General features: G+C 44.7%; 2 protein-coding genes across 12 annotated transcripts in view; both read right to left on the bottom strand.

The window, feature by feature from the left end:
• Positions 1-577: 577 nt before the first annotated feature.
• ANHX (anomalous homeobox) lies at positions 578-12,139 on the bottom strand. The gene is given in 10 exon segments (XM_055705135.1): positions 578-2,584; positions 2,587-2,677; positions 6,103-6,253; positions 6,937-7,238; positions 7,513-7,645; positions 8,125-8,311; positions 9,559-9,682; positions 9,906-10,030; positions 10,673-10,946; positions 11,659-12,139. Coding segments are annotated over 9 exon segments (1,476 nt in total). The 5' UTR covers positions 10,922-10,946; positions 11,659-12,139; the 3' UTR covers positions 578-2,470.
• Positions 12,140-12,766: 627 nt separating this feature from the next.
• Positions 12,767-23,692, bottom strand: part of DEPDC5 (DEP domain containing 5, GATOR1 subcomplex subunit) — a 47,365-nt gene continuing 36,439 nt past the window's right edge. For 8 of the 11 annotated variants that reach the window (XM_055705110.1, XM_055705082.1, XM_055705101.1 and 5 more), the window contains 8 exons: positions 23,476-23,608; positions 22,524-22,632; positions 22,044-22,268; positions 17,918-18,087; positions 16,796-16,967; positions 15,635-15,695; positions 14,464-14,546; positions 12,767-13,566 (listed from right to left, as the gene is read on the bottom strand). In XM_055705110.1, the coding sequence (XP_055561085.1) occupies positions 13,271-13,566; positions 14,464-14,546; positions 15,635-15,695; positions 16,796-16,967; positions 17,918-18,087; positions 22,044-22,268; positions 22,524-22,632; positions 23,476-23,608 (1,249 nt within the window). In that variant the 3' untranslated portion in view covers positions 12,767-13,270. Of the gene's footprint in view, positions 13,567-14,463; positions 14,547-15,634; positions 15,696-16,795; positions 16,968-17,917; positions 20,046-22,043; positions 22,269-22,523; positions 22,633-23,475; positions 23,609-23,692 lie in introns of those variants that run through there. The other 3 variants (XM_055705088.1, XR_008731400.1, XM_055705118.1) reach the window with 3 other exon arrangements.

Below are 23,692 nucleotides of genomic sequence, written 5' to 3' on the forward strand. Positions count from 1 at the left end.
TGCAGGGAGATGAGACATAGCAGTATTTTACCAGTGCTTATCTGAGACCATATTTTCCAGGTCTGAGAAAGTTACCTAATATCCACTGCTATGCAGTGTAACTAAATTTTACTCTTTTTGAATACAGGAGTTACATTTACCTTCATGATGTAATGAAGGACTCAGATCTGACCAGTGCTATGGGTAGAAACATGTAACTGCCACAGAACCAGTAACGTGATATTTTTAGCGTCTACAGTGCAGCTTCAGGCTGCTCCACTAAAAACCTAAAGTCCACAATGCACCTTTGGTTTCTTCTATCCTTTACAAAATTCTTAATAAAATTGTAACTCAAACAAACTTTGTAACCATTAGAAAAGGCCTTCATCTTTCCACCTCAGCCTCTCTATTTACTTCCATGTCAAATCCTTCATTAAAAAATAAAAATAAAAATTCCTGGGGAAGTGCAGACCACACTGAGCATCTCTGCAGGCTGGTCACATTCTTCTGCCAGCTGAGAATTCAAAGAGCAGCCATGCTGCCCAGAACGTGTCACTGGCTAACGGGTCACCAACTGGATCCTCCAGGACCTGAAAGACACAGGAAGGAATCAAAGCTTCACCACACACGATCTTTAGTGATGCAGTTGCTCACAACAGAAGATCTCCGTTGGGCAGATATAGAGTAGCACAAGACACTGCAATGACAGGGAGCGTCAGTGGTGAGGGCTGCATGCATGAAGTGACAGAGTCCTCGTTACCCTTTAAGTTCAGGTACAGTAATCCATCTGTACAGGGCGTGAGTGTAAAAACATCAAGCACAATCAGTGCACACTTCAACTCTTAGTAATTCAGAGAAAAGCACTTGCCTTTTCTCTTGCCTTTGCCTTTCTCAATGCCTTTGCCCAAGGCATTGGCTCCTACAAAAGCAAGTAAATATCAGAAGGTAAGGCCAGGATGAAATAATTAAGGGACCAATCACCTGAACAAGGGAGCTCTGTTCAGGCAAGGAAAGAAATGTCTCCAAAATGAATTAACTTTTTGTTTGTTTGTTTGCTTGTTTTGTTTTACTCTCATTTTGGCTCTGATGGGATGCATGACCTACAAAAACCAAATTGAAAGTCATGTGTGGACAAAAGGAAGCGTACATCTGCACCCCTGTGGTTCAGACATAGGAACCAAACAACTGCATATTCCTGCAACAAGCCCAGGGCAAGTTGATTTAGCAAGAAACAGAGTGCCCAGGAAGTCTGTAGAATCCTGTGAAATCATGCCCATTCGAGCTCTTCCTTTTTCTATAGCACGTATTAAGATATGCAAAAATTGCTTTTCTGAATTTCTGAACTGATTAGTTATTACAAAGATTTGAAAACATCCCCTTCTGACATCTGCAAGCATCACATGGGATCTTGCTCCCCAGCCCACACTGCACTGAGTGTCATGTTTCTATACCATTGCAAAATCGGTACAAGAATGCAAAATAGCAAGATGAAAACTAGCTACAGAGACTGCACGCTCTGGAAAGCTTAGAAAAGGCTCATTCATTATTAATGCCCATAGCTTTCCTACTCATCTGGCTCACATTATGGCTGGTAAAAAGGCCACTTTCCAAGATACAGATCTTTATATCGATGCTTTCAAAGGCTCAAAAGAGGTTCTGTTACTGCCCTCAGAGCTGCAGCCGCTTCCTATAATGAGGCCAGCCGATATGGTCTCCTGCTTTTCAAAATCTCTTTTAAAAAGGTTTTCTCCAGCAGCTTATACTGCAAGAGAGACAGAAATGGATGCTGACTGACTGATCAGTAGACCAACACATGTGAAGCCAAAAAATAGCTCAAGGTACAGTTCTGATAGGGCTTTCTTGGGTCCTGTTCTTAGGTAACATCTAATTCAGAGATGATGTGCTCCCATCCCCTTGAAAGCACCAGATTTCTAAATTCTGTTCTCTACTGCCTTAAAATCACCATAAGAAAACATGCAGGCTGCATCCAGATTAAGTAAGTAAACTTCTTTTATCATGTCCTATAATACTGCTCTGTACACTGCTATCAGCCATCTCCAAACAGTACAAAATCTCTGTTCCTCATCAATAACACAGACTTGGAAATGAAAATTACATGAAAGATTTTAAGTGGTCTGAAAGAGCAGTCAAATTCTGCAGAACCCCTCAGAGGGGAGGACCCTCAAGCAGCCATCCTCCTGTTGTTACTGTTTCACCTGAGCTCCCAAAATGCAGTTTGAACTCTGCTGGTATCACCAATATCTTCTTTCCACAGTGCTAGGTGAACTTTTCATTGCTCAAAATTTAAATAACACTTTGAATATGCACAGGTTGCTTTGGTCATCATTTCAACGACACATTTAGTAAAATCAGGGTCTGATAAGCAATCCAAGTGGAAAAAACAACAAAACCACCTCTCCTAGCATCTGCTGGATGCTACTCAGGGAATGCCCAGTTTGCTCTGAAATGGATTCCAAAAGGTATGCTTAGATCAAACACGTTTCATCCTAAATATGATGTGAGGTTTTGCATCCCCTGTGTGAGAGCTACAGCTGGATAGCATGTATAGGGCTAAGCTCCTTTCTCTGAACATTAGGTGTGTTCTCTTACCTGGCGTTGTCCCCAGGCTTGGCTTTCTTCCACGTAGGGTACAGAAACAAGTGGGCACTGAGGCTTGCCAAACACAGTCTGACAGGAACTGGAAGAAAATATGATATACAAATGCGTTTGTATTTATGCTCTACTCGCCGCTTACTGTAATGTTTTGCAGCAGGACAAGAGGGGCTTCTGGTAAAACTATTCATTCAACAGAGATCTGTTAAATTGCTTACAAACCTGCCCCACTTCTCCACATTGTTATGGCCTGAAAATACAGACTCCGTACTGAGAGGACTAGCCTGACCAGGAGCACTACACAGGAATGACATCTCGACTTGCAACTATCCTTATGCCCCCAGAACATTCTCCATAAACAAAGAGATGTCTACCAAAATGTCTCTCTCCTGGAATGTGTTTTAAAAACACAGATCTTAAGAGTCAAAACAGATAAACATGTGCCTTTATACATAGCCACAACATTGGCTATGATTTTACTAGAGCTTTTCAAGACTGCCAGTTGAGTGTCTGGGGCCACAGCTTCCCCATCCACACCTCCCTTGGGGGCTCTGCCAACCTCTCAAAAGAGGTCACAGTCTGCAGGGCACTGAGTCAAGTAGGAGACACTGGGTTCTTGATGATGGGATGTTCTCTCCCTTGTCACCAGCTCAAAGTATCTGTACTCCAACAACACTGCCCGTACCGCTGCCAGGAACAGCCCAGGGTATTAATGGCCATACAGGCCCAGGCCAAAGGTGCCAAGTAACAGAGCGTAAGAAAAAAAGCAGAAGAAACAGGGCAAGCGCCAAGTTGCCCTTCCTTGGAATGCTCCCTGAGTTCTGAAAATCAGTCTTCGGACTCCTCTGCTGGAGGCTGCGTTCAGGCAATCACATTGACTAATGACAAATGGACTCAACCCCCACAGCCACCTAAGACCTTGTCCCATCCTTTCTCATAGCCCACTTACACCAACATGCACAATGCCCTTAAGAACAAATTCTGCAATTTATTTATGCAACATGCAAAAAAGTAGCCTCCTTTTGTACGTTTTGAACTCACTGCCTGCCAGTGTCGACGCTGGGTTATCCAGAGGGGAGAGCCTAACAGCAGGAGGATTCCCAGCACTCTGAGCTGGAATCCCAAAAAAGCAGGCAGAAGCAGTAAGCTGCAACTAACATCTCAGCACCGATGTTTTTTAAATCAAAGTGCTGGCTCATAAATGCGGTCTCTTCTGCTCCATAAAGTTCAGTGTGCCCTTCTCTTTGAAATGGGAGGCATGAGAGAGTTACATTCTGCATGAACCATTAGCTGGGCTACACTCCACCTGTCTCAGCTCAAGGAGCGAAGAGGATACAACACCACTATCTGTAAAGGCGAGCATCTGTTTGGTGTCCCACAGGGACTTCCAGTTCGCTAGCTGGATCAAACTCTCCTGTCAGGCAGCAGGAGCAGATGGAGACAGTCAGCTTCCAGCCTGGTTCCCCCTCACACTCCCACCTCACAGCCCTGTAGATCATAAGAGGTTTGGATACAGCCCAAGTGCGTAGGACCAACTGTAAAAAAGCCCATGAAAGAAATGAACTGGAATTGTTCTAATAAGCTTTCAGGCTAAGTCCTTTCCAGGTGAGCACCTTTAAAAATAAGACAAAGCAGATTAAGGGTCCTTTGGCTGACTTTTAGTTCTACCCCTGCACTTACAAAGCAGGGAGCCAGAGGTGCTGGCAAGGCAGCGAGAACATAAGACATTAAGTCCACTCCAGATGGGTGACCTTGGCTAAGTAATTTCCTCCTCTGTGCTTTACTCTTATCTGCCCTGTCTTTCCAGGATAGCAATGCTCATTTGCCTTACAGTTTAAGCTGTTGACTCCTTTGTCAGTCCCCAGATGAGTGAAGCTCATTGCAACGTTACTGCTCAACAGGACTCCGGTGACACAACACTTCTCCCTAACCCAGTGACTGTGTTAGAGGGCTCTGCCTGATAACAAAGGTGATCCTTGTTTACTGCCATTCACTGAGGCGTGATCTTAGCTAAGCCTACCCATGCAAAGTCTCCTGGCTCTCTAGAAAGAAACTGGAAAAGGCCCTAGATGAAACTGCAGTCTGAGGATCACTCATTTCTAAAGAGATCGATGTTCCGTGGCATTTTTGGTATTTTGGGAAGTTCAAGGTTTTGGAGAGAGCTGGACCAGGCCACTCCACAGGATATACAAATGGAGTTCATGTAAGTATATCCTCACCAGAAGGTGTCAACAAAGCAGCAAGTCCTGCCCCTGACAGCAATATGATAAAGGGTGTGTGGATTCCTGGCAGAAGTGACATACCCAACAAGGAGACATTCACCATAGATTTCTTCTACTGATGGAACATATTTTAAAAATAAACATGAGCTCACTCTAGAGTCAGAACACGCAATTTTAAGTCCAGCCAAAATATTGCCACCAAGCCTTACTGATCTTTCATGATCTTGCCACACAGACTGAGGTGGGTTTAAAATGCCCGGACCTGGGCTCTCTCCAGCAATTCTGAGCGAGGAGTCTGACATGAGTGTGAACAAATGTAGGCACCAGGCCAACTGGGAAATAGGGGTAAAAGGCAGAAATGTTTTTAGCAAGGAACTGGGAGGCAAAACCCCACCAATTTTTATGTGCAGTGAATCACTGCCCTCCCTTGCTGCTTGACAAGCCACAAAGCCTCTCCGTGCCCCTGCTTCCTCATCTATGAAGTGGGAATAAAACTGCTTCTGCCTACCACTTTGACATATTATTGACAGCCTTGTGCTAGCACAAATGCTGGACAGTGTCAAGCAGAAGGGTTATGAAATGGGGCTACTGCTCCTGTTGTGCCTTGCAGATCAGTAAGTTAAAGGAACCTCGTCTGTTTGGCAGTGTTTATTTTTATGTAACATTATGGAAGTTGTATAACATACGGAAGACGGCACAGATTCTTTTGATTTGCATTCTGTGAATTTAGCTCAAGTCCCAGAGAAAATGTGCAGTCTGAAACACTTGTTACAGGTAGAAAACAGAAAGACAGAACAGTGCCTGTTTTTCTGTCTTCCAATTTGGAAAGCTTGCACTATGGAATAATCTTGTCATGAGGTTATGAAGCTACAAAAACTATTTTAGGATTAAGTACAGGCCCTACCAACCCAGCCCACAGAATCAGCTCTCACTGGATCAGTATAGGTTACAATTTTCTCCCAGAATCAAAAACAGGCAAATAGCTTAGAAGCTAAACCTGCTTTAAAGAGAGGCATTCATATTTTTTCTGATGAGGCTGGTCCCGAGTCTCCTCTGTGCCACCACCGTAAAACACATATACACTTACACAGCATTTCCCATTTCCAGTGCATAGATATAAATATCTGCAAAATATGATGGACACGAGGAGAGTCAGGCCCTGGGAATGAGATGCATCATTACAGTCTTTCTGCAAGCCCCTTCAGCAGCAGGATTGGGACAAGGCTAGATCTACAGCATCATTGTTACTCCTGCCTTTAAGAAGCCCTGTGCTTTCCACTCCCTTTACCTGTGGGGAAGAATAGTTTCGCGGGTCCCTAGCTGTCTTTCTCTAAGGATGAAGCTTTCAACCTCTAAATCTGACTGCTGAATGATTCCTCCTGAACTGGCCTCAGTACAGCCACCTTGAGGGACTCTGCTCAAGGAAGCTCTGATACCTGCTGAAATAAATGCTTATATTAAAGACAGACAACATGACTCCACCCTCTGACCCAGCTATTCCTCCCCTCCTTGCTACACACCGACATTCACCCAGCCTCTGGTGAGCCACAGCACTTTTTGTTCTGTAGACCTACAGCAAAGGCAGGTAGACGTCACTTACATATCCTATTGAGGCTATTCTGAAGAACAGGGAGAGGAAAAGAGATGGTGGGAATGCTGAACAAGACTGGACAGGAAGAGGGGGGGGAGGGGAGAGTAGCAGGAAGGAGAAAGGAAAGTGAGAATGTGTTCCTGAAGACAAGCACCATGTCACAGTTAAGAAATTCCCAGCCTCTGCTCAGGCAATCTCTTAAGAATGACCCAGAAGCTTGTTAACTGACAAGGTGAGCAGGCAACACCTGAAGGGGCACGGAAATGCTCCCACCTTGCTGGAAAAGCGCTATCTTATGGAAGCAGTTACAGTTTAAGCAAAAGAGTAGGTAAGAATAACTGCTTCAATACTTTAAATCAATGGATTTTCTCATTGAGCTACTATGAGAGCAGAACCCCATAGCAAACCCACAATAAGCCCTGCTCTCATTTGTCGTGACGTTGGAAAGCCATGTAAGTGAGCAAGAATATTTACAACAGAGAGGAGAGAAGCTTCTATTAAGGTCAAGGATTTGGGTGCAGTTCTACTAACCTTCTATACTTGGGGTCCACATGGAGCCAGGGTCTCCTCTGCTGCTGCAAGGGGCCTGCCACGCAGCCAGGCATTCATCTGGGAAGGTAAGGGACCCACAAGAGCAGAGGAAAAAGTTATCCAGATGGGGGCTGGCATTAGTACTGCTTGCTCCCTCTCTGGGCTGCAGGACAGCAGAGTTAAAGCAGGTTCCTGGTTCCAGCATAGCCTCAGTACAAAAAGCTACAGGTTGTTCAGCGCTGTGAGTAGTCAAAGCAGCCTCGCTTGTCCTCGCTTCATACATCTCACTGCTCTGCATAAAGCTGTAACAATGGAGATGATAAATCAGCCAGACATATTGCTTTGCAAAGAGGGGGGATGCCCCAGCTAAACCTCTGAATCCTGCCCTTGACAGTTGGGAGATTAACTGCTAGATGCTCCGACTGTCTGATGCTGGGCATGGACCGCTCCCATCTATGGGATCAAGTCTCCTAAGTGATGTCACCCTGGGAACTGACACGAAAGTCAGTTCCACGAACAAGTTTAAAGGTTGCTTCATCTCTGAACTGTCACTGTAAAGACTTTTTCATACATCACCTGGATTCCATCATCTTTAAATATGTTCCTTCAGGAGGCTTATGCAGATCTGCAGCTGGCTGCTCCCACCCTGGGTCACAAGGCACGAGGGTCATCTCTATTTGCTCAGAGCCGATGCCCACACAAGATCCATCTGAAAGGTGCAGGCCAGGCAGATGAAGGAACACTAATAGTTACTCCAAAAAGCAATGAAACAAGTCTAATTTGCCAAATGCAGCAAGACCCTCCTATTCCCCGTGACTGAAGTTTGGCCAAGATTCTGTTAAGGGGCATGAATATACTGCACTTTACTGGAGTACTGCCCTGATTTCGGAATCTGAGAGCTAAAACCCGTTGCCTCCTGTGTATTTGTATTTATTTGGTGCCCCTTCTGAGACAGGCATCTCTTTTCACCTGTCCTTGCACAGACCTTACCAATGTTTGCTCCTTCTGTGGAGTGACAGCCTCTAGCCAAACAATGAGGCACTCCACTGAAGTAGAGTCCTCCAATGTCCACTCAATCCATCAGCATATAGATGCTGTTCTGGAGGAGTATCCTTCCCTTTCTGAGGGAATTTAAAACTGGTTTTTCTAGTGGGCTTAGGATGTGTCCAGAAAGCAGAAGAGACAAACCTGCAGTTTGTGGAGTGTAGGATTCTTCATCCTGCCGCTCCTTTGTGTGGTAAGTCAAAGGCCTCTCAGGACATGAGTTGTTGAGCTTTTCCGCACGAGGAAGGCAGGATTTTTGACGTCGTCGGTAATTTGCAAACCAGTTATAGACCTGAATTGGCTGCAAGTTCATGTCCCGAGCCAATCCCTCCTGCAAACCCAGGTGTAAGGGGAGATCAAGAGAAAAATAAACCGCATCCAAATAATCAGGCTTTTCCCTTCAGATCCAAAAGCAGCCCAGCAAAAGAGCATTCAAATCCAGATACATTTGTCAGTAGGTCTCCGATAAGTCTGTGTGGATCCCCTTGCAGACTGATTTATAAACTCAAAAGAGTTGCTGGAAAACACACATTCCACCCTGCTCCCCAAGTCCATTTGTTTGCTATAGGAAACCATGTACTGCTATTTTATATTGCTATATTTACATGTAAAACCCCACCCAAGCACGCTCTTCCCACAGACTGACAGCTTCACATTGCTAACATGACACTAGTAGGATAACCACTAATGCATTTACCACAGCTGTGAGCAGTATACACACCTGTATCACATTCACAGAAAAATTTATGCGGTATTAAACTACTAAATAATGAGATCATATAAATGAAGAATGTATTGGGAAATTAATGCATAAGTGATCACAGTATCCTGACCTTTTAGGACTTTAATTATGCAGCTTCATTATTCTCCCAATTCAGAGTGGTTTTTTGAAATGAAAAAATGGAAGTCGTTGCTCCTTTGTGAAAAGGCTAAGAAATAAACCAGCTTCACATTGCAGAACTAGTCACCAGGCCATCCTGCCTCATATGATAAGGGTGCTGGAAAAACTGAGCACCACAGAGGCAGACTTTAAAGTCTGAAGCCTTCACCTTGCAAGGCAGCAATCAACTAGGATTACTGGACGAATTCACATGTCACTTTCATTACAAATCTGTCCCTGTCCAAATGAGGTAGGTACCTGCATACATCAACACAGCCTGCTGTGTTTTGAAATTCTTGAATTTAGTGTGGTAAGTCAGTGGAAAATATATTCTGGTAAGCAAAGTGCAATTTTATATAGGCTATAACTCAGTCAAGTCAGAATTTTTTATCACTGCAATACAGCTCTTCTGAGAAACGACTGCTTTGCTGCCTAATCACTACAAAATTAGAATGGTTAAAAGCCCAGTGAGGAATTTATTTCCCCTGATCTTTTTGTTCAAAGCAAGTGAAATGATTTCACATGAACTTGATGATTTTTTTAAGGATACCTTTAGGGAAAGATCAAATATGGGGAAGCCCAGCCCCACTGGGCCTTCTGAAAACAAGGATTTAGAATGAAACCGGTTATAGACCCCTGATAGCAGAGGTCTGCTTTACTGTGACAAGGAGACTTGACTGGACGTAGCACAACCCTACCCGCTGTTTCTTATTTGGATTTGTTGTCACCTCTGCAGCAAACCTGTGCAGCTGCTGGCGTACTTCATCTGAATAGTTTCGATTCTTCAAACCTTCAGGACAAAGGGAAATAGGTGGTGGATTCCTATGCACAGGAGAACAGGATTAAAAAGGACCCAAAAAGAGACATTCATGGGAATTTTCTCACATTGTCACAAGTGGTCAAAAAACCAAGAAAAACCCAACTCCAAGAAGCAGCCATCCTGAGATGCAAAATGATCCCTCTGCATCTCTACCCCCTGCATCTGTTAACTACCACAGAGGGGTGGGGGTGGGGGCTGGAAATCAGTTTCCCCACACCACAGTACCTCTTCCTGCAACGGAATTTCTGCAGTGGTGTCAGAAAATCCGTGCGGTGTTTCTCCATAGCCCTCCGGTAGTGAACCTCATGCCAAAGTTGCACCAGCTCCTCCTTCTCTTCTGCCTTGCAACACTAGAACAAAATAGTAGGTAAGCAAACCCTTCCCAGGTAGTCAGTCAGGTTTCCTACAAAGGAGAAAACCCTCAACAACTAAAAACTTACTCAGAAATTCCTACTGGTTTGACAAAGCTGGTAGCATTATGCAAGGATATGGCTTACTGTACACCTTCCTTCTATAATGTATGCAGGGAGTTACCTGTCTAATGCTGCCTTCTCCCCAGTGAAAAGGGCTAAGTTACCAGATCTAGAGGCAAAACCTCCTCGCCCTGAGTGGTGCCATCCAACCTTCTTCATATTCTCCCATCCTGGCAAGCCCTCTAAACTTGGCCGCCCCAAGGCTTCTATGTCCTGAGCCCTAAGTTAGTGAAAAACTCCAAGAACCACCATAATAGAGAACAAAAAAATCCTGCTTTCACAAACTACAACCAACCCCATAATCCCCCAATTACCTTCTCCCCCTTGGCTGATTCATAGTAATTGCATGTAGCAAAGGCTTTATCCTATGTTTCAGGTCAACCAAAGCACATATACCACCTTCCACTGCCGGACACCAGCTAGAAATACTCCATGTGCTGCAGCTGGAGTAAGTCTGCACTAACAGCTCTAATTGCTATTTTCCTAATACTGTTGTTTCCACGAAGAACAGAGCCCTACCTCCAGGAGTCTGCAGGCTGTGTCATGCTGCCCGTTACGGATATGAATGAACACACAAGCTCGGACAACGTGGATGTTTGTGAGAAAAGACATCTTGTGTTTGCATCCCATCATGGCCCCAACCAACTTCTCCAGATTAGAAGACGAGCTCTGGAGGTCCTGGCAAAGCTGTCCTGCTAGATCCAGCAGCTTGGCAGGTGGGGGATCCTTGTTTTTATTCCTGTTTAACATGGCCATGAACCGCTTCATCCTTACGTCCTGTTGGAAGCCTTTTCTATGCAATGCACAAAGTTGTGGTTAGATAAAAACTTTTATCTCCTATTTTTAGGTTCTATGGTATGCTTTTTTGTGGGGTTTTTTGGTGTTTTTTTTTTTTTTTTTTTTTTTAAGTAAAGAAATTCACAGTGCTATTAAAAGCAGCCTGAGGACCTCAAAACAGTGCTAATAAAACTAGGCCTAAAGCAAAAGCCACACCAGGTTTGCAGTTGAGAAAACCAAGCTCAGAAAGACCAAGCTGGCCCCAGAGCTCGGAGGCTGAAGGAAGAGGCCAAAGCAGGAGGGCTGCGGGGGGCACGGCACCTGGGGGGGCCCTGGCTTCCCCCTTGGGTCTGTGTGTGGGGCTGGGGACACTGGGGCACCTCGGGGCAGCTCCGGCCCCTGCCATGGGCCTCCAGACGGCTCCAGTGCCAGCACCCACATACCCACCGCCCGGCACGAAGCTTCGCGTCCGCTGCTCACGGGTTAAAACTACCAGAACATTTACACCAGAGACATCCAGGTGAAATAAATGAGGTTTTAGTCCTCCAAAATGGCTCAGGACAAGCCAAGAGCTGCTGGCGGTTACACCCAAGCGTAACTCCAGCGGCGGTCAGGGCCGGGTGTCACGCGTTTTCCCGGGGGAGGCCGGCGCGATGTCCGGTGGGTGCCCCCGGGGACACCCCCCCCCCCCCCGCCGCCGGCCAAAATGGGGATAAGCTGCTAAATACCTGCGCGCCGCTGCGGAACGGGGACCCCCGGCTGCCGTCCCCTCCCGGGCCGGCGGCAGCGCAGCGCGGGGTGCCACAGCCCGCCCCGGAGCTCCCCGGCACCTCCCTGCCGGCCCAGCGCCGGGCCCGGTACCGCCGGGGCGGGGGCCTCCCTGCCCGCCCCACCCCCGCCGCCCGCCGGGGGAGGCCGCCCCGCGGGACCCTGCGCGGCGCCGGCCGGGAGGAGGGGGATGGGCGGGGGGAGGGGGCCGGGGGCTGCCCCTGCCCGCCCCCCCGAGGCTGCTGTGACCGAGCAGCTGCCGCGGGCGTGGCCGCCGCCGTGGCGAGCCGGTGGGGAGACGGCAGCGAGGTGTCCCCGCCGCAGGAGGGTGTTGTGCAGGTGGTGGGGCGCGGGCGTGCAGCGGGAATTCTGGCTCGCTCCCGCGCACCGAATGGAGAGCCACGCAGCTCAAACCGCCTTCCCAGGTGGCTGCTGTCTCCTGACTGAGAAGTCAGAGTCAGTTTAGGGGATAAAACCGCAGCAGCTGGGATTTTCCCTGAACCGGGTCTGCAACGCACCGTGACTGTCAGCTCTCTGCCGACTCCGGTTCAGGGCTGGCAGGTCACAGCAGTAACCATCTCGCAGCAGGAGCCAGCAGCCCCCTTCCCCGCAGTGCTGCATCCCACCCTGCATCCACACTTAAATAACTGGCTCATGCCAAGTCCACGTGCCATATCCCAGCTTTCTCTGCAAAGACAAAGACCACCTACTTGAGCACGGGCTTCTCCTTTTTGATGCATGCATGCACATCCTAAAAACCTGCTCATAATCCTCTTTGCTCCTCCAACCAGCAGCACCTTGCTTTCAGCTGCCCTGGTTTCTCCTTAGGCTCAGATGCTGGCCTTGCAGGACAGTAATGGCCTCTTGCTCCTGCTGCGTGTCACTGTCCTAAATCCAGAGCTAGAGATGGAAAGTCCTGGGTACTGAAAGGACAAAGCCCCGCCATTGAACACTGAGCATTTCATTATCACACTGGACATAAGCAGCAGTATTTCCTTTCCACAATTACTCTCCTTTACTCCCCAATTCCATGCTGCTGCCTGGAATTACAACAAAACATCAGGTCACTTGACTTTTTGCATTTTTACTTATTTACACGTATGAAAGTTAACAAGTGACTCTCGCGTTTTATCATACATATTCACACAGTCAGGCACACCTCAAAAGGGGTAGAGGCAGGCTGCTGTCAGGCACATCAGACGCAAACGGCACCAACCATTTCCAGTGACGGAAAGCTGCTGCCATCACCCTCTGTGCTGAATCTAACTGCCCTTGAAAACATTTGCTCTTCCTCCTTTACCTCTGCTCTAACTGAAGGTTTGGCAATCAAGGACTGCAGCTACTTGAAACCAAGCTGAGGTCAGGTGATAGATATTGGCAAGCCAACAGCTCAGATTCTTTTTCCAAGGACTTAATCAAATTCTGTTGAATATCAACAGCAATATTGATCAGGTCCTCTTGGAGCCTCAAGATGAACCCACCAAAGAGGCTCTTTTCCAGTCATCCGTCACCTCTACATCCTTGCCACAAGGTAAAGCTTCTAACTGTCTCCCTAAGAGATACAACCCTGTTTCATGGAGCACTAGCGTGCATTTTATCTAGACAATCTGTCCAGAACAAAACAAGCCGGCTATCTTTGTTCCAGCAAAAGTCTGTGAAGTCTTTCAGCAACCGATCAGCAAACTTCTCATCCCCTGTGGCACTGGACCGCCACGTTTTCGTCAGCATGGTGTTGTAGGCCCAATTGTAGCCAATGCGCTCTTCACAAAACATGTTCTGGTTGGTGGAGCTAGTGGAGTTGCGCCGGCGTCGCTGCTGCCCACAAGAAAATTTCCGCTTGGAATATGGTAGCTGCAAAAACACTGTCCCTGGAGAAAACAGACAGGGCTTTAGTCTTAGGGAGACCCAAGTCCCAACAACTGGTAGCTGACTCATTACATTCTGAAAAGGAAATTGGACTGGGTTTCCTTTAATTGTCTGTTAGCAAGATAAAATGGGATACGCTTTTCCTTCTTTGCTTTTACATCTACCTCTTCCTGCAAATTACAGCACTGGAAAAGAGCACACTTTGTCTTGCCTTTCTCTTGGTAGAAGGGAATGAAGCAGAGATGTAGGCTCTGACCCATCTTTCTACCTTCACATCAATTTCCATTCTCTTCTGCAGTTTTCCAGAAGCTCTCTTCCTGTCATTGTCTTCATGTCTCAGCAACCCCTCTGCACGTACGAAGTTATTTGACCATAATATGCCATACATGGAGCTTAGTTAGCAGTGATGACAGATCACCAATATTTATGAAGAATAATAATGAGCAAGTGGATCCTAAATGCTTTATCTACCTCCCACACTGTGTGTATGGGTAGAGATGCATCTACAACTGACCTTAAGCACAAGAACACAGCACCAACTTGCTCCAGTACCTTCCCTCCTTCTAGCTTCTATAGATACACACTTTACATTGCACTTGGAATAAGCTCTGCCTTGTTGTTTGTTTTTTTTTTTAATTTCTCCATCTCCTGGAAATAAAAGTTTCAGAGACACTATAAAGCAAGATTTCAAACCAATGCCACTGATTAGCAGCCACATTTTGTGCTTTTCATACTGCCTCTCCAGTTTTCTGGTTTGTGTTGGCCAATACACCTACTTGTCATCTGACTAGGGACATCGTGAGGACCAACATCACTGACACAAAACAAACTGCATGTAAAATGGTTCTTTTTTTAGAATAGCCTCCTCCTTACCCCAATACCTGCCAAATATCACTCACCTGTGACATGGATATACTGTGGCTTGTTCTCAGCTGGGAAGTTGAATGCAGAGGCTGAGTATTTATCTTGCACAAATCCAAATCTGGAAAAACAAACACCAGGGGAATAAAAAAAAAAAAAAAAACAAAAAAACCCCCACAAGATAAAAAGTGCCACTCCACCTAGGATTCCTTCAGCCCAAGGCAAAGGCACCAGGGAAAACCTTCCACTATCACAAATGCTCCCTTTTCTAATGGCCTGAATGCAAGGGGAAAAGGGATGAAGAGAGTTTAGTTTCTCCAAATATTGTCTGGCCCCTGCTAAGCAGGAAGCTTGTAACCCCATCCTGAACTCTGTCCTAACTTGTGCTGGAAACAAGAGCACCAGCAGCTCAGTTCGGGAGAGCACTGAGCAGTCTCTTGACAAAATGGGGCAGCTACACATGAATGAGGGAAGAGTGATAGTCAGACATTCCTAGGGTATGTTTCAAGCTGTAACCTTTTTTTTTTTTTTTTTTTTTTTTTTATGCTGGACAATATTCCACACAGAACTGCAAGCAGCTCACCTGAAAGTTCTTTGCTGTTTGCAGAATACTTGTTCCTCTCCTGCTTTCTAAGCTAATGAAAGATTATTTCCAGGCTAAAGGCCCTTACAAAAGGCAGTCTCTCTGTCATGAAGAGAGACCTTGGCAGCAACACCATGAAACAAACTGGCACCTCAAGCACACAAAGGGGTGAGGCTAGGTCGGTATTCAATGTTTCCAACAATTCCTTCTTAAACTGGGCCCAACCTCTAACATACAGCTACCACCCCAGTCTCCTGCCAATTGTCAGTCACTGGCTGTCATCCAGCTCAAGACTGTGTTAAGTACATGTGAAGGAAGTAACTGTCCCTTCTCAGAAAGAAATCTACCTACAGTCTAACTGCTTCTGAATTTAGAGTAACAGGGCACCTTCCAACGGCAATGCCCTCCCTAGGAAGACAGTATGGTTTGCTAACAAGTGACAGGCTGAAACACTATCTACCTGCCCCTTGCACCCACCACCTCCAGGCATTATTGTTATATTTTAATCTGATAATCTACAAGCAGACTTCAGAGAAGCAGATGGCATAGAACCCATGCGATTCAGGAGTTCATCCTACATTATCCAGGGAGATATGAATCTTTCAGTCATTCTGCCCTGTACATACCTGTGTGCTATTGCTTCCTGGAGGAGATGCATACGGTCCCAGTATGTTTCTGGTTCAAAGCCTGAAAAACAAAAAGATAACTGTTACCTAGTCAAGCCACTTTATTTCCAACTTTTCAAGACTTCAGTTTTCCTCAGAAGACCTCTGTGCACTTTTGGGGTTTTTTTTAGCCATTTCTTTCAGTTACATTTTTATCTGTCAACTGTCGCTTGAATACCACCTTATTAGAGACATGTCTTGTACACCCCAGTAGCAGATTCATCCGAGTCTTGTACACCCCAGTAGCAGTTTCAGCTAAGAATTTAGCTTTTGTGTCTCTTGAGATGAAGGAGAGGAACATTATGGAGTGTGTGGGAGGGTGCAAGGAAGGAAAATGGGCTGCTGTGTATCACCACAGAGTGCCCTGAAAATACTTTGTTCAAAGTCAGTGTGGCTATGGTGACCTCACATGGATTTGTCACTAACTTTTACATTTACACCTGGACACTGGGTCAGGGTTAATGAAAATAAAGCAAGCCATCATCTTTGCTATTATAAAAAAGAGCCTTTTGCTAGCTGTCCCTTCTCACGATGCAATTTTGCCTCTGCAGGGGGACAGAGTTCCCTGATCTTTGAGCTTCCACCTGAGACTTACCACAACAGCATCAGTCAAAAGGGTGAGATCACATTGCAGAAAAGGAGATTGCAGTTTCTAGCTCTTAATCTCATGTGCAAACACTCTTACTGTGAAAGTAACCATGGCAACAACAAAAAAAAGAGGATGGCAGTCATGAAAGCCTAATCTCACTGAGGGAGAGAACAAACAAATACGGGATACAAATGCAGAGCAGCTGTGGGCAGGGTCTACCAGCAAAACAGATTCTTACAGTCTAACATCATGTCAAACAGAATAACTACTTGAAACAGGCTCTATAAGAGTATGCAGCATTATGGCAACAAAGATCACTGGGGAGACCACCTTTCCTGTGCCTTGGTACTTGTAGCTGCCAGCTTCATACGCTGTTGCATGCTGATTAGCCTGGTGTGGCTGCTGAAATGTAAAAACAGGCCCTTCATACAGCTCATGCATATCTGGTAAATGAGGTTCTTCATGTCAACTACGTGCCAGAAGGGACCTGCCTGCAGAAAAGTACACCAAGTAAAACAAAGAACATTTCTTACCGTCAAACAAATGCTCGCTACCCTCCTTCAACAAGCAGCTAACATTGAGTGGGATGAACAACTGAGCTCGAAGTGGGTCTCCATATAAGTAACTGGGCAAGGCAAACGGCCCTTCCAAGACTGGAACTAGCAAGAAACCACAGGACGTGGCTTTCCGATGCCAACCCTGAACCTGAGAAAAGATTCAAACAATGTATCATACAATATATGTCAAACTGAAGAAGGGCGCTTATGTGCACAGGAGTAACTCATTCCCCGACAATAGATCAGCCATGCTCAATTCTCCACAGGCTCAGCTTGCTTTGCATGGCAAGCACACAAGCGTCCTTGTAAGCAAAGCAGTACAAGCACAAGACATCAGGCTTTCCTTTTTGAAGTGCCTCATCAATCAGAAAGCACTTTCAAACAGGACATTTTTCAGGAACTGATTCAGCCTACTTATCATCAGTGGCTAAGTACTGCTGCTTTACTGGAACAGTGCAATAGATTTTTAAATAAAAGCAAAAAAAAAAAAAAAATCACTGAGTGCTATCTGGCCGGGTGGGGTAAAACCTGGTGTTAAATTATTTGAGTTTTACAGAAGCTACAAAAGGGAAAACATCTACAAATTACAAGTGACACAAACCACTCGCATTTTCAATTCAAAATGTTTTCAGCAAATTAAAAATAGCTAAAAAGCATTGCTGAACAGGAAGGACCCACTGCCTGGAAAAGCCCTGTCATGAAAGCAATTCCACTGAGATTTAAAATTTTCAAGTTTGAAGACAGAAGAAATGCAACGTGAAACAGATTCTTTTCCAAAGACCCAGCTTGGGGCTTAAGATTTGCCTAAGGGAGACTTAAATTTATCACCTTGACCTATACTGATCTGTGCATACTGTGCATGAAACCCACTAAAAGCAGAACACTATTCCGCAGACAGAATGACTATAGATAGCATGATAAATGATGACCAGATGCAGCAATGCTAACAACCACCAGTAAAATTACTTATGGAAATGAGGGCGGATTTAACCCACTGTTTCTCTCTTAATACTTCCCACAACAACGTCCCCAGTAGTCTAAGGGATACAGAGGCCAGACGGGCATACTTGCGGCCACCCAGAACACAAGAACTCTTACCATCTCAAAAAGAACAGCTGCAGTCACTGCCATCCAGTGTAACTTGATTTCAAAAGCAGCATTCAGGGAGAAATTGCCATGGTAATAACAACTGCACCACTCCAAACGGTCAGTGCGGTTATTCACATCCACATCAAGCGTCACTGTCCGTTGCTCAGGCACTGTGGCAGCTACGCAGCCAAGGAATAGGGGTGTATTTAAAAGATGCATTGAAAGAGGGTAGGAGACAGAATGAAGAGAACAAAACAAACAAGCTATTTTAAATTAATTTGTCCTCCCACTCCTCCCCAAATATTTTTTGGACTAGCAGAACAGTCCCAGAATGCTGCTCATCCAGATCACAAAAGACATAAAAGACTGAAGCATTATTCGTATCAGAGGTCTGTGCCACAGAATTACCCTCCCAAGCAGTCAAAAAACATTTCAGCTGCCATAAAGACATAGAACCAAGAGTCACGGAGCTAATCAATAAGCGACTGGTGCCATAATTAAACATGGCTAGACAGCATCAGCTCCTTCATGCCCAAGACATTCCAAATTGGGTTTAATATCTTTCTATATGCCCCCACCAGAAATCACAACAGGGTGCTGGTACACAGGGCAGGAGCATTCTGGGACCTTCCACAGCTAGAAATTAGAAGTTAAACTTCTTGTTTCTTTGACCCCATATCAATATCCCACATTACCGCATTGCTAAAACTGCACATCCAACACTTTTTGTAAAAGCATGGAAAGGCAGCCAAGACTCATGCAGCAGTGTTACGATCACTGCAATACCTTCTATTGTTTTGCAGCAAGTGCAGAGATAGTGCCCAAGATCCAGCTCCCTTTGTGCCCCGCACCCCAGTGAAAGAAAAATCTCAGCTATCAGGCAAAAGAGGAAGGGAAGCACAGAAGGTGGAAGTGACCTGGCTGGTGTCACAGAGCAGACTGCAAAGCCAGGTACAGAGCCCAGATCTCCTGACTCTGAGACCAAAGTCCTGCTACGAACCACGCTGTCACTTTCAACTTTTCTTTAGGCAAATACATAATGTAACATTTCTATAACGTTAAAAACTGACACAAAACAAAGGGCTGCAATACTACTATTGAAAAACCTTTGCCCTTTTTTTTTTATTGCATGCATGAGGGATGGATGTTGTTATTTGTTGCTTAAGTAGAGGAAGACGTGCACTCCTTTATATGGTCACCTTTTAAATGACCTTATAATTTAATGGCATTTAAAAAAAAAATTTAAAAAGTTCTTCATCCAGGTAGATGGACAGTTCCCACCTTCACATCTACTGCAAGTTAGCTGGAAGCAGTTTTCAAGGTTATAAGAAAATCCTTTACATTGCTATTACTGCAGCTTAGAACGAGGCAGGGGAAAAGAAGAAAAAACCCAATAAAAATGGAAGAACATCACAGAGTTTTGTTTTGCAAATAAGATCCATTTTTGTCTTTGGGAAATGTCTCATCTGCAATTTCTGAATTGGTCTGGTATTATCAGACAGACCAACATCTTGGGATTTTCTTTTTCTTGGTCCTTTTCAGTGGAATATCACTGTGAATGCAATGGCTGTAGTTAGAAGATTATGGTGGCAGTTTTCTAACAAAGTATGTTGGAAAACAAGATCCCAAAAGCTGTAAAGTGAAAGCAGCTCAATCAGGTAGATGTTGGTCGTTAGCTAAGAGGTCAGCAATAACACCACAGTCCAGTGTGCCCAAACCAGCACACTGTGAAGAATGAGCTCCCTGCTCCCTTAGACTGTTCCTTTTTCCAGATAATGCAGACACCCCATTAGGGCTGGAGCTTCTCTCTCCACCTTGTCTGCAGCTGTAATGCACAGGTAAAGCAACAGGAACACAGTCCAACCAGGTGAGCTACTCAAAAGGACCTTAAAAACTGATAAGAAATAGCCACATGTCTGAATTCAGAAGTTTCAGTTTAAAACCAACTTAATTTTAATAGAATAAACTTTGGCTTCCGTAGATTTGATTTTAAGAAGACTCACCTGCTTCCCAATTGTCTTGTATCATTGAGCATTTAACTAATGATTTGTTGAGTAAATCGGAGAGGAGCAGGCAGGTTATTCTCCAGTCACAGACTACGCTATATACATGACTACAATTGCTAGTGCATGCATTGCTATAAATCAAAAGGGACAAGATTAGGTATATCACAGGTCAGACTTGCACTGGGAAGGGAAAGGGGACAATCACTGGGCAAGTGATAGGGGAATTGGGAGGGATAAAGATTTTCAAGATACATGGAGCTTGTTCCAGAGCTCCCAATGCTTGCATGCAGTTTTATGTCACAGCTTGACATTTAGGGAAGGTGGGGAGGGGAAGAAATAAAAACCACAACCAAATCAAAGCCAAGAGAGGAACAAATGAAGTCACGTGGACCAGAGGTCATCTGGGTTTAGTAAAGCTCCTTGCCTCAGATGAACTGGTGAAGTTTGTTGGGTTTTTTAATACTGTTCAGAAGAGGGACAGCACAGAAACATCAATTAAACCAGTTCCTTTGTAAGAAAAAAGTTCCACGCTGGATTTTTCTCCAAGAAACTGTTATTCCTGGAATAACCAGACTGCATGAGAGCAATCTGGAAGCATTTTTCATTCATCCAAGAACTGCAAATCAGTTAAATAGCAGAATGGACACAATTCCAACTGAAATGAAAAAGGAAGGCTACACCGGTGTGTAACTACATCACATGCTGAAAGAATACATTCTTTCCTGGCTGGTGTTAAAGAAAAGGTGAGAAGGCCACTAAAGCCCTCTTCTTTCCTTGTCTGTTTCCCCAGGTGCAAGCTTACTGAGTCTCAGTCTTCTCATCTCACAAAAGAGGACAGACACAGAAAGGTGAAGTGTCTTTCTTGGGCTAAATAGTAAGAGATCAAAGCAGGAACAGGAGCTGGCCCGAACACTTCCAGCCCTCGCAAATCTTCGATGCCAGCCTGTGTTCAGGCTTCAGCTCCGGCCAATCACTGAGCTAATGAGGTTGGATACTAGCCAAGGCAACAGATTTATCGTGCGACAGGGAAAAATACCCTGCATATGTTGGCTTCAGGGAATTAACCATTGGTTCAGACTTCCTATCCTTAATGCTTTCCCATTTCTGATGCTGTTCCTCTTCAAACAAGCCTTTCAGAAATACATAAGGGTTACCGTAACTTCAGGTTTAAGAGATACTACACCAGCATTAAGTCACTTCTCTTCAAAAGGTCAAATATACAAAACAGGAGAACAGCAGAATTTTCTTTTTCTCCTTAATTGATAGGCCTTTAAAAGATGCATCTAAATAAATCTGAAGTTGCAGTTCCATAGCGATGATTTTTCTCATAATTTTAAGCAGGGCAAGAGGAACAAAAGCAAGTGACTCAGGCTGGCCTGGAAATGCAACAAAAAGCTGACAAAACAACAATCATGCAGCCCGTATGTTTCACAGGCTGTAGTGTAGTCAGCATTATACTTCACACATGAGAGAGCTTTAGATAATGTCTAGATATACATTATATATAATTTAGATAATAGTACCTTGCCCAGCAGCAAGATCTTCCAAATGCAAACCCTACTGCTTCCACACTGCAGGGATTGTTTGTAGCTGGGCTTCCCAGACTTTCGTCTAAGGACTCTGGCTATACATGGTTCTGATTAGCCAAGAAGCTTCTAGCACATCACAAAACTTCTAACATATCTGAATCTTGCTGTGGCTTTTGCCATTAAGAAGCAATTAGATGTGTCATTTTAAGGGCAGTTTGGTTGCTCTGCTGTTCCCACAATTTATCCCTCCATGCTCATCACAGGTTGTGAAGCGTCTGTCTGGATCCACAAGGAGACAAAGTCAGTATTTTCCTCTCTGTATTCTAGAGGATGGCATGGGGGGAAGTTCAGGAACATGGAATACTTGCAGAATACTTTTTACTGGATTTCAGTACTGAGAAGCAAAAATTGCCTGCTCAGCCAGTGAAACACACCTTCAGCATATGAGAACAACTCCACGTGCAAGACACATGTAAGGCCAGCATGAAATTTGCAGCTTTATTGCTGGTCCACGTGAGATCATACCCTTGGCTGGCTGATCTTCCCCTTTCAAACTACCCCCTTGAACTTCCCCAGCTGTCACCTGTGCTGTGCATCTACCTAATAATGCAGCTGCCTGGCTCCGTCCTCCGAAACTGCGGCTAAAGGAACTGTGCCTACTTGCATAGGAGGCTGGGCGGCTGGGCAGCCAGGGCAGGAAAAACGCTGGGATGTCCGAGTGCAGGAGCTCTTCTGCCACAAATGCCACCTCAAACCATTTCCTCTGGAAGGCGGAGAAGTCATCCATGGCAGCTGTGTGCCACATGGCAGGCTGCTGCATGCCCACTGAACAAAAAAGCAAGGGGAAGGACAGATCACAGTTAGAAACAAGTGATCAAGAAAGAGATGTACTTCTTTCTGAAAAAGAGGAAGGAGAAAAAATTATGTTGTAATTCCTTTTTTTTTTTTAACAAAGAAGGCTGAATTTCTTTGACTCTCTTTAAAGCAGTATTTTCTGCTGCAGCACCCATAAGAATCAAGTACAGCTAGTGATTATACAAAGGGATTATGAGGACAGTCTTGTAATAACACGATGCTGACCTCTGTCTGGTTCCTTGTCCACAACAATCTTATAAAAATAAAAGCCATAGATAAAGGTTCGTAAAGCTTCTCCAGATGCATGGACAATAAGCTGCTCTTCTAGCATTTTCTGAAGGAAAAAAAGAGAACAGAGCAAACACGATAAAAAAGGAGAAGTCACTCTTTCAGTTACATAAAAAGGTTGCTAGAGTACATTAGGAAATAATTAGTTTTTCTTGACATCTTTTTGTCCAGATATGTGCCTAATGAAAATACCAGCAATGTTATCTCTTGATACTCAGTAAATGTAGCAAGTCCTTATCTCCCTGAGAAATTGCATTTGATCCTTCTGCAAATGTCTGTCTTCCTCCCTCACCCTGATCTGGTTTTATAGATGGATTTATAGGAAGGTAAAAGGTCAGACACATTCCACGTTTCTGCTAATTGATATGGGATCTCAGCAAAAGAATGAACACCAAAATATTTCCAACCTTCTGCCCCTGACACAGTTTGATAGGGAAGAAAAAAAAATGTCATGAACACAAGCAGCATATCTTGCATAAAGCGTGTATACTTCAGCATCCATAAAAGAGAGGTCATATGCTGGTTTTATTACGATTTCATTAATTAATTATCAGAAGAAAAAACAAAACTAAACCCAAAACCAAATCACACTCTAGCGCCTCATAATTCTAAGACAATGGAGAGCTCTTGGTAACTACTAGCTAATTGGAGGTTATACACAGAACTGTCATCATATGTAAGTGGAAAATATAATATACATTACTACTGAAGAGTAGGTGATAGGGAATCGAAAAAGTATCATCATTACCTCATATTCTGTTTAACACTGTTTTCAATGCCTATCAGTAAGAGGATTTTCATAAACAGAAATGATTGCTATGCTTTCCTCTACAATTCTACTTTCTTCACAGAGTGAGGTATTTCTGGCCCTCCTTGATAGCTCTCTTACCTGCATTATGTCAATTGCCATGGCTTGGGTCTGCACACCTTCAACATTATTCACCAGCCAGTGTACAACTTCTGCACTGATGAAACAGTAGGGAGAGAGGCCCTTCTGTTCAGAAAGTAGCTGGATCCCTGTGCTGAAATCACAGCATGTCACAAACATGGACTGATTGATAGTTCTTTTAAGTTACAAAGACAAAATTCACTGCTGGAAAAAAAAT

This window comes from Falco cherrug, chromosome 1 (genome assembly GCF_023634085.1).
Source record: "Falco cherrug isolate bFalChe1 chromosome 1, bFalChe1.pri, whole genome shotgun sequence".
Classification (NCBI taxonomy): Eukaryota; Metazoa; Chordata; class Aves; order Falconiformes; family Falconidae; genus Falco; species Falco cherrug.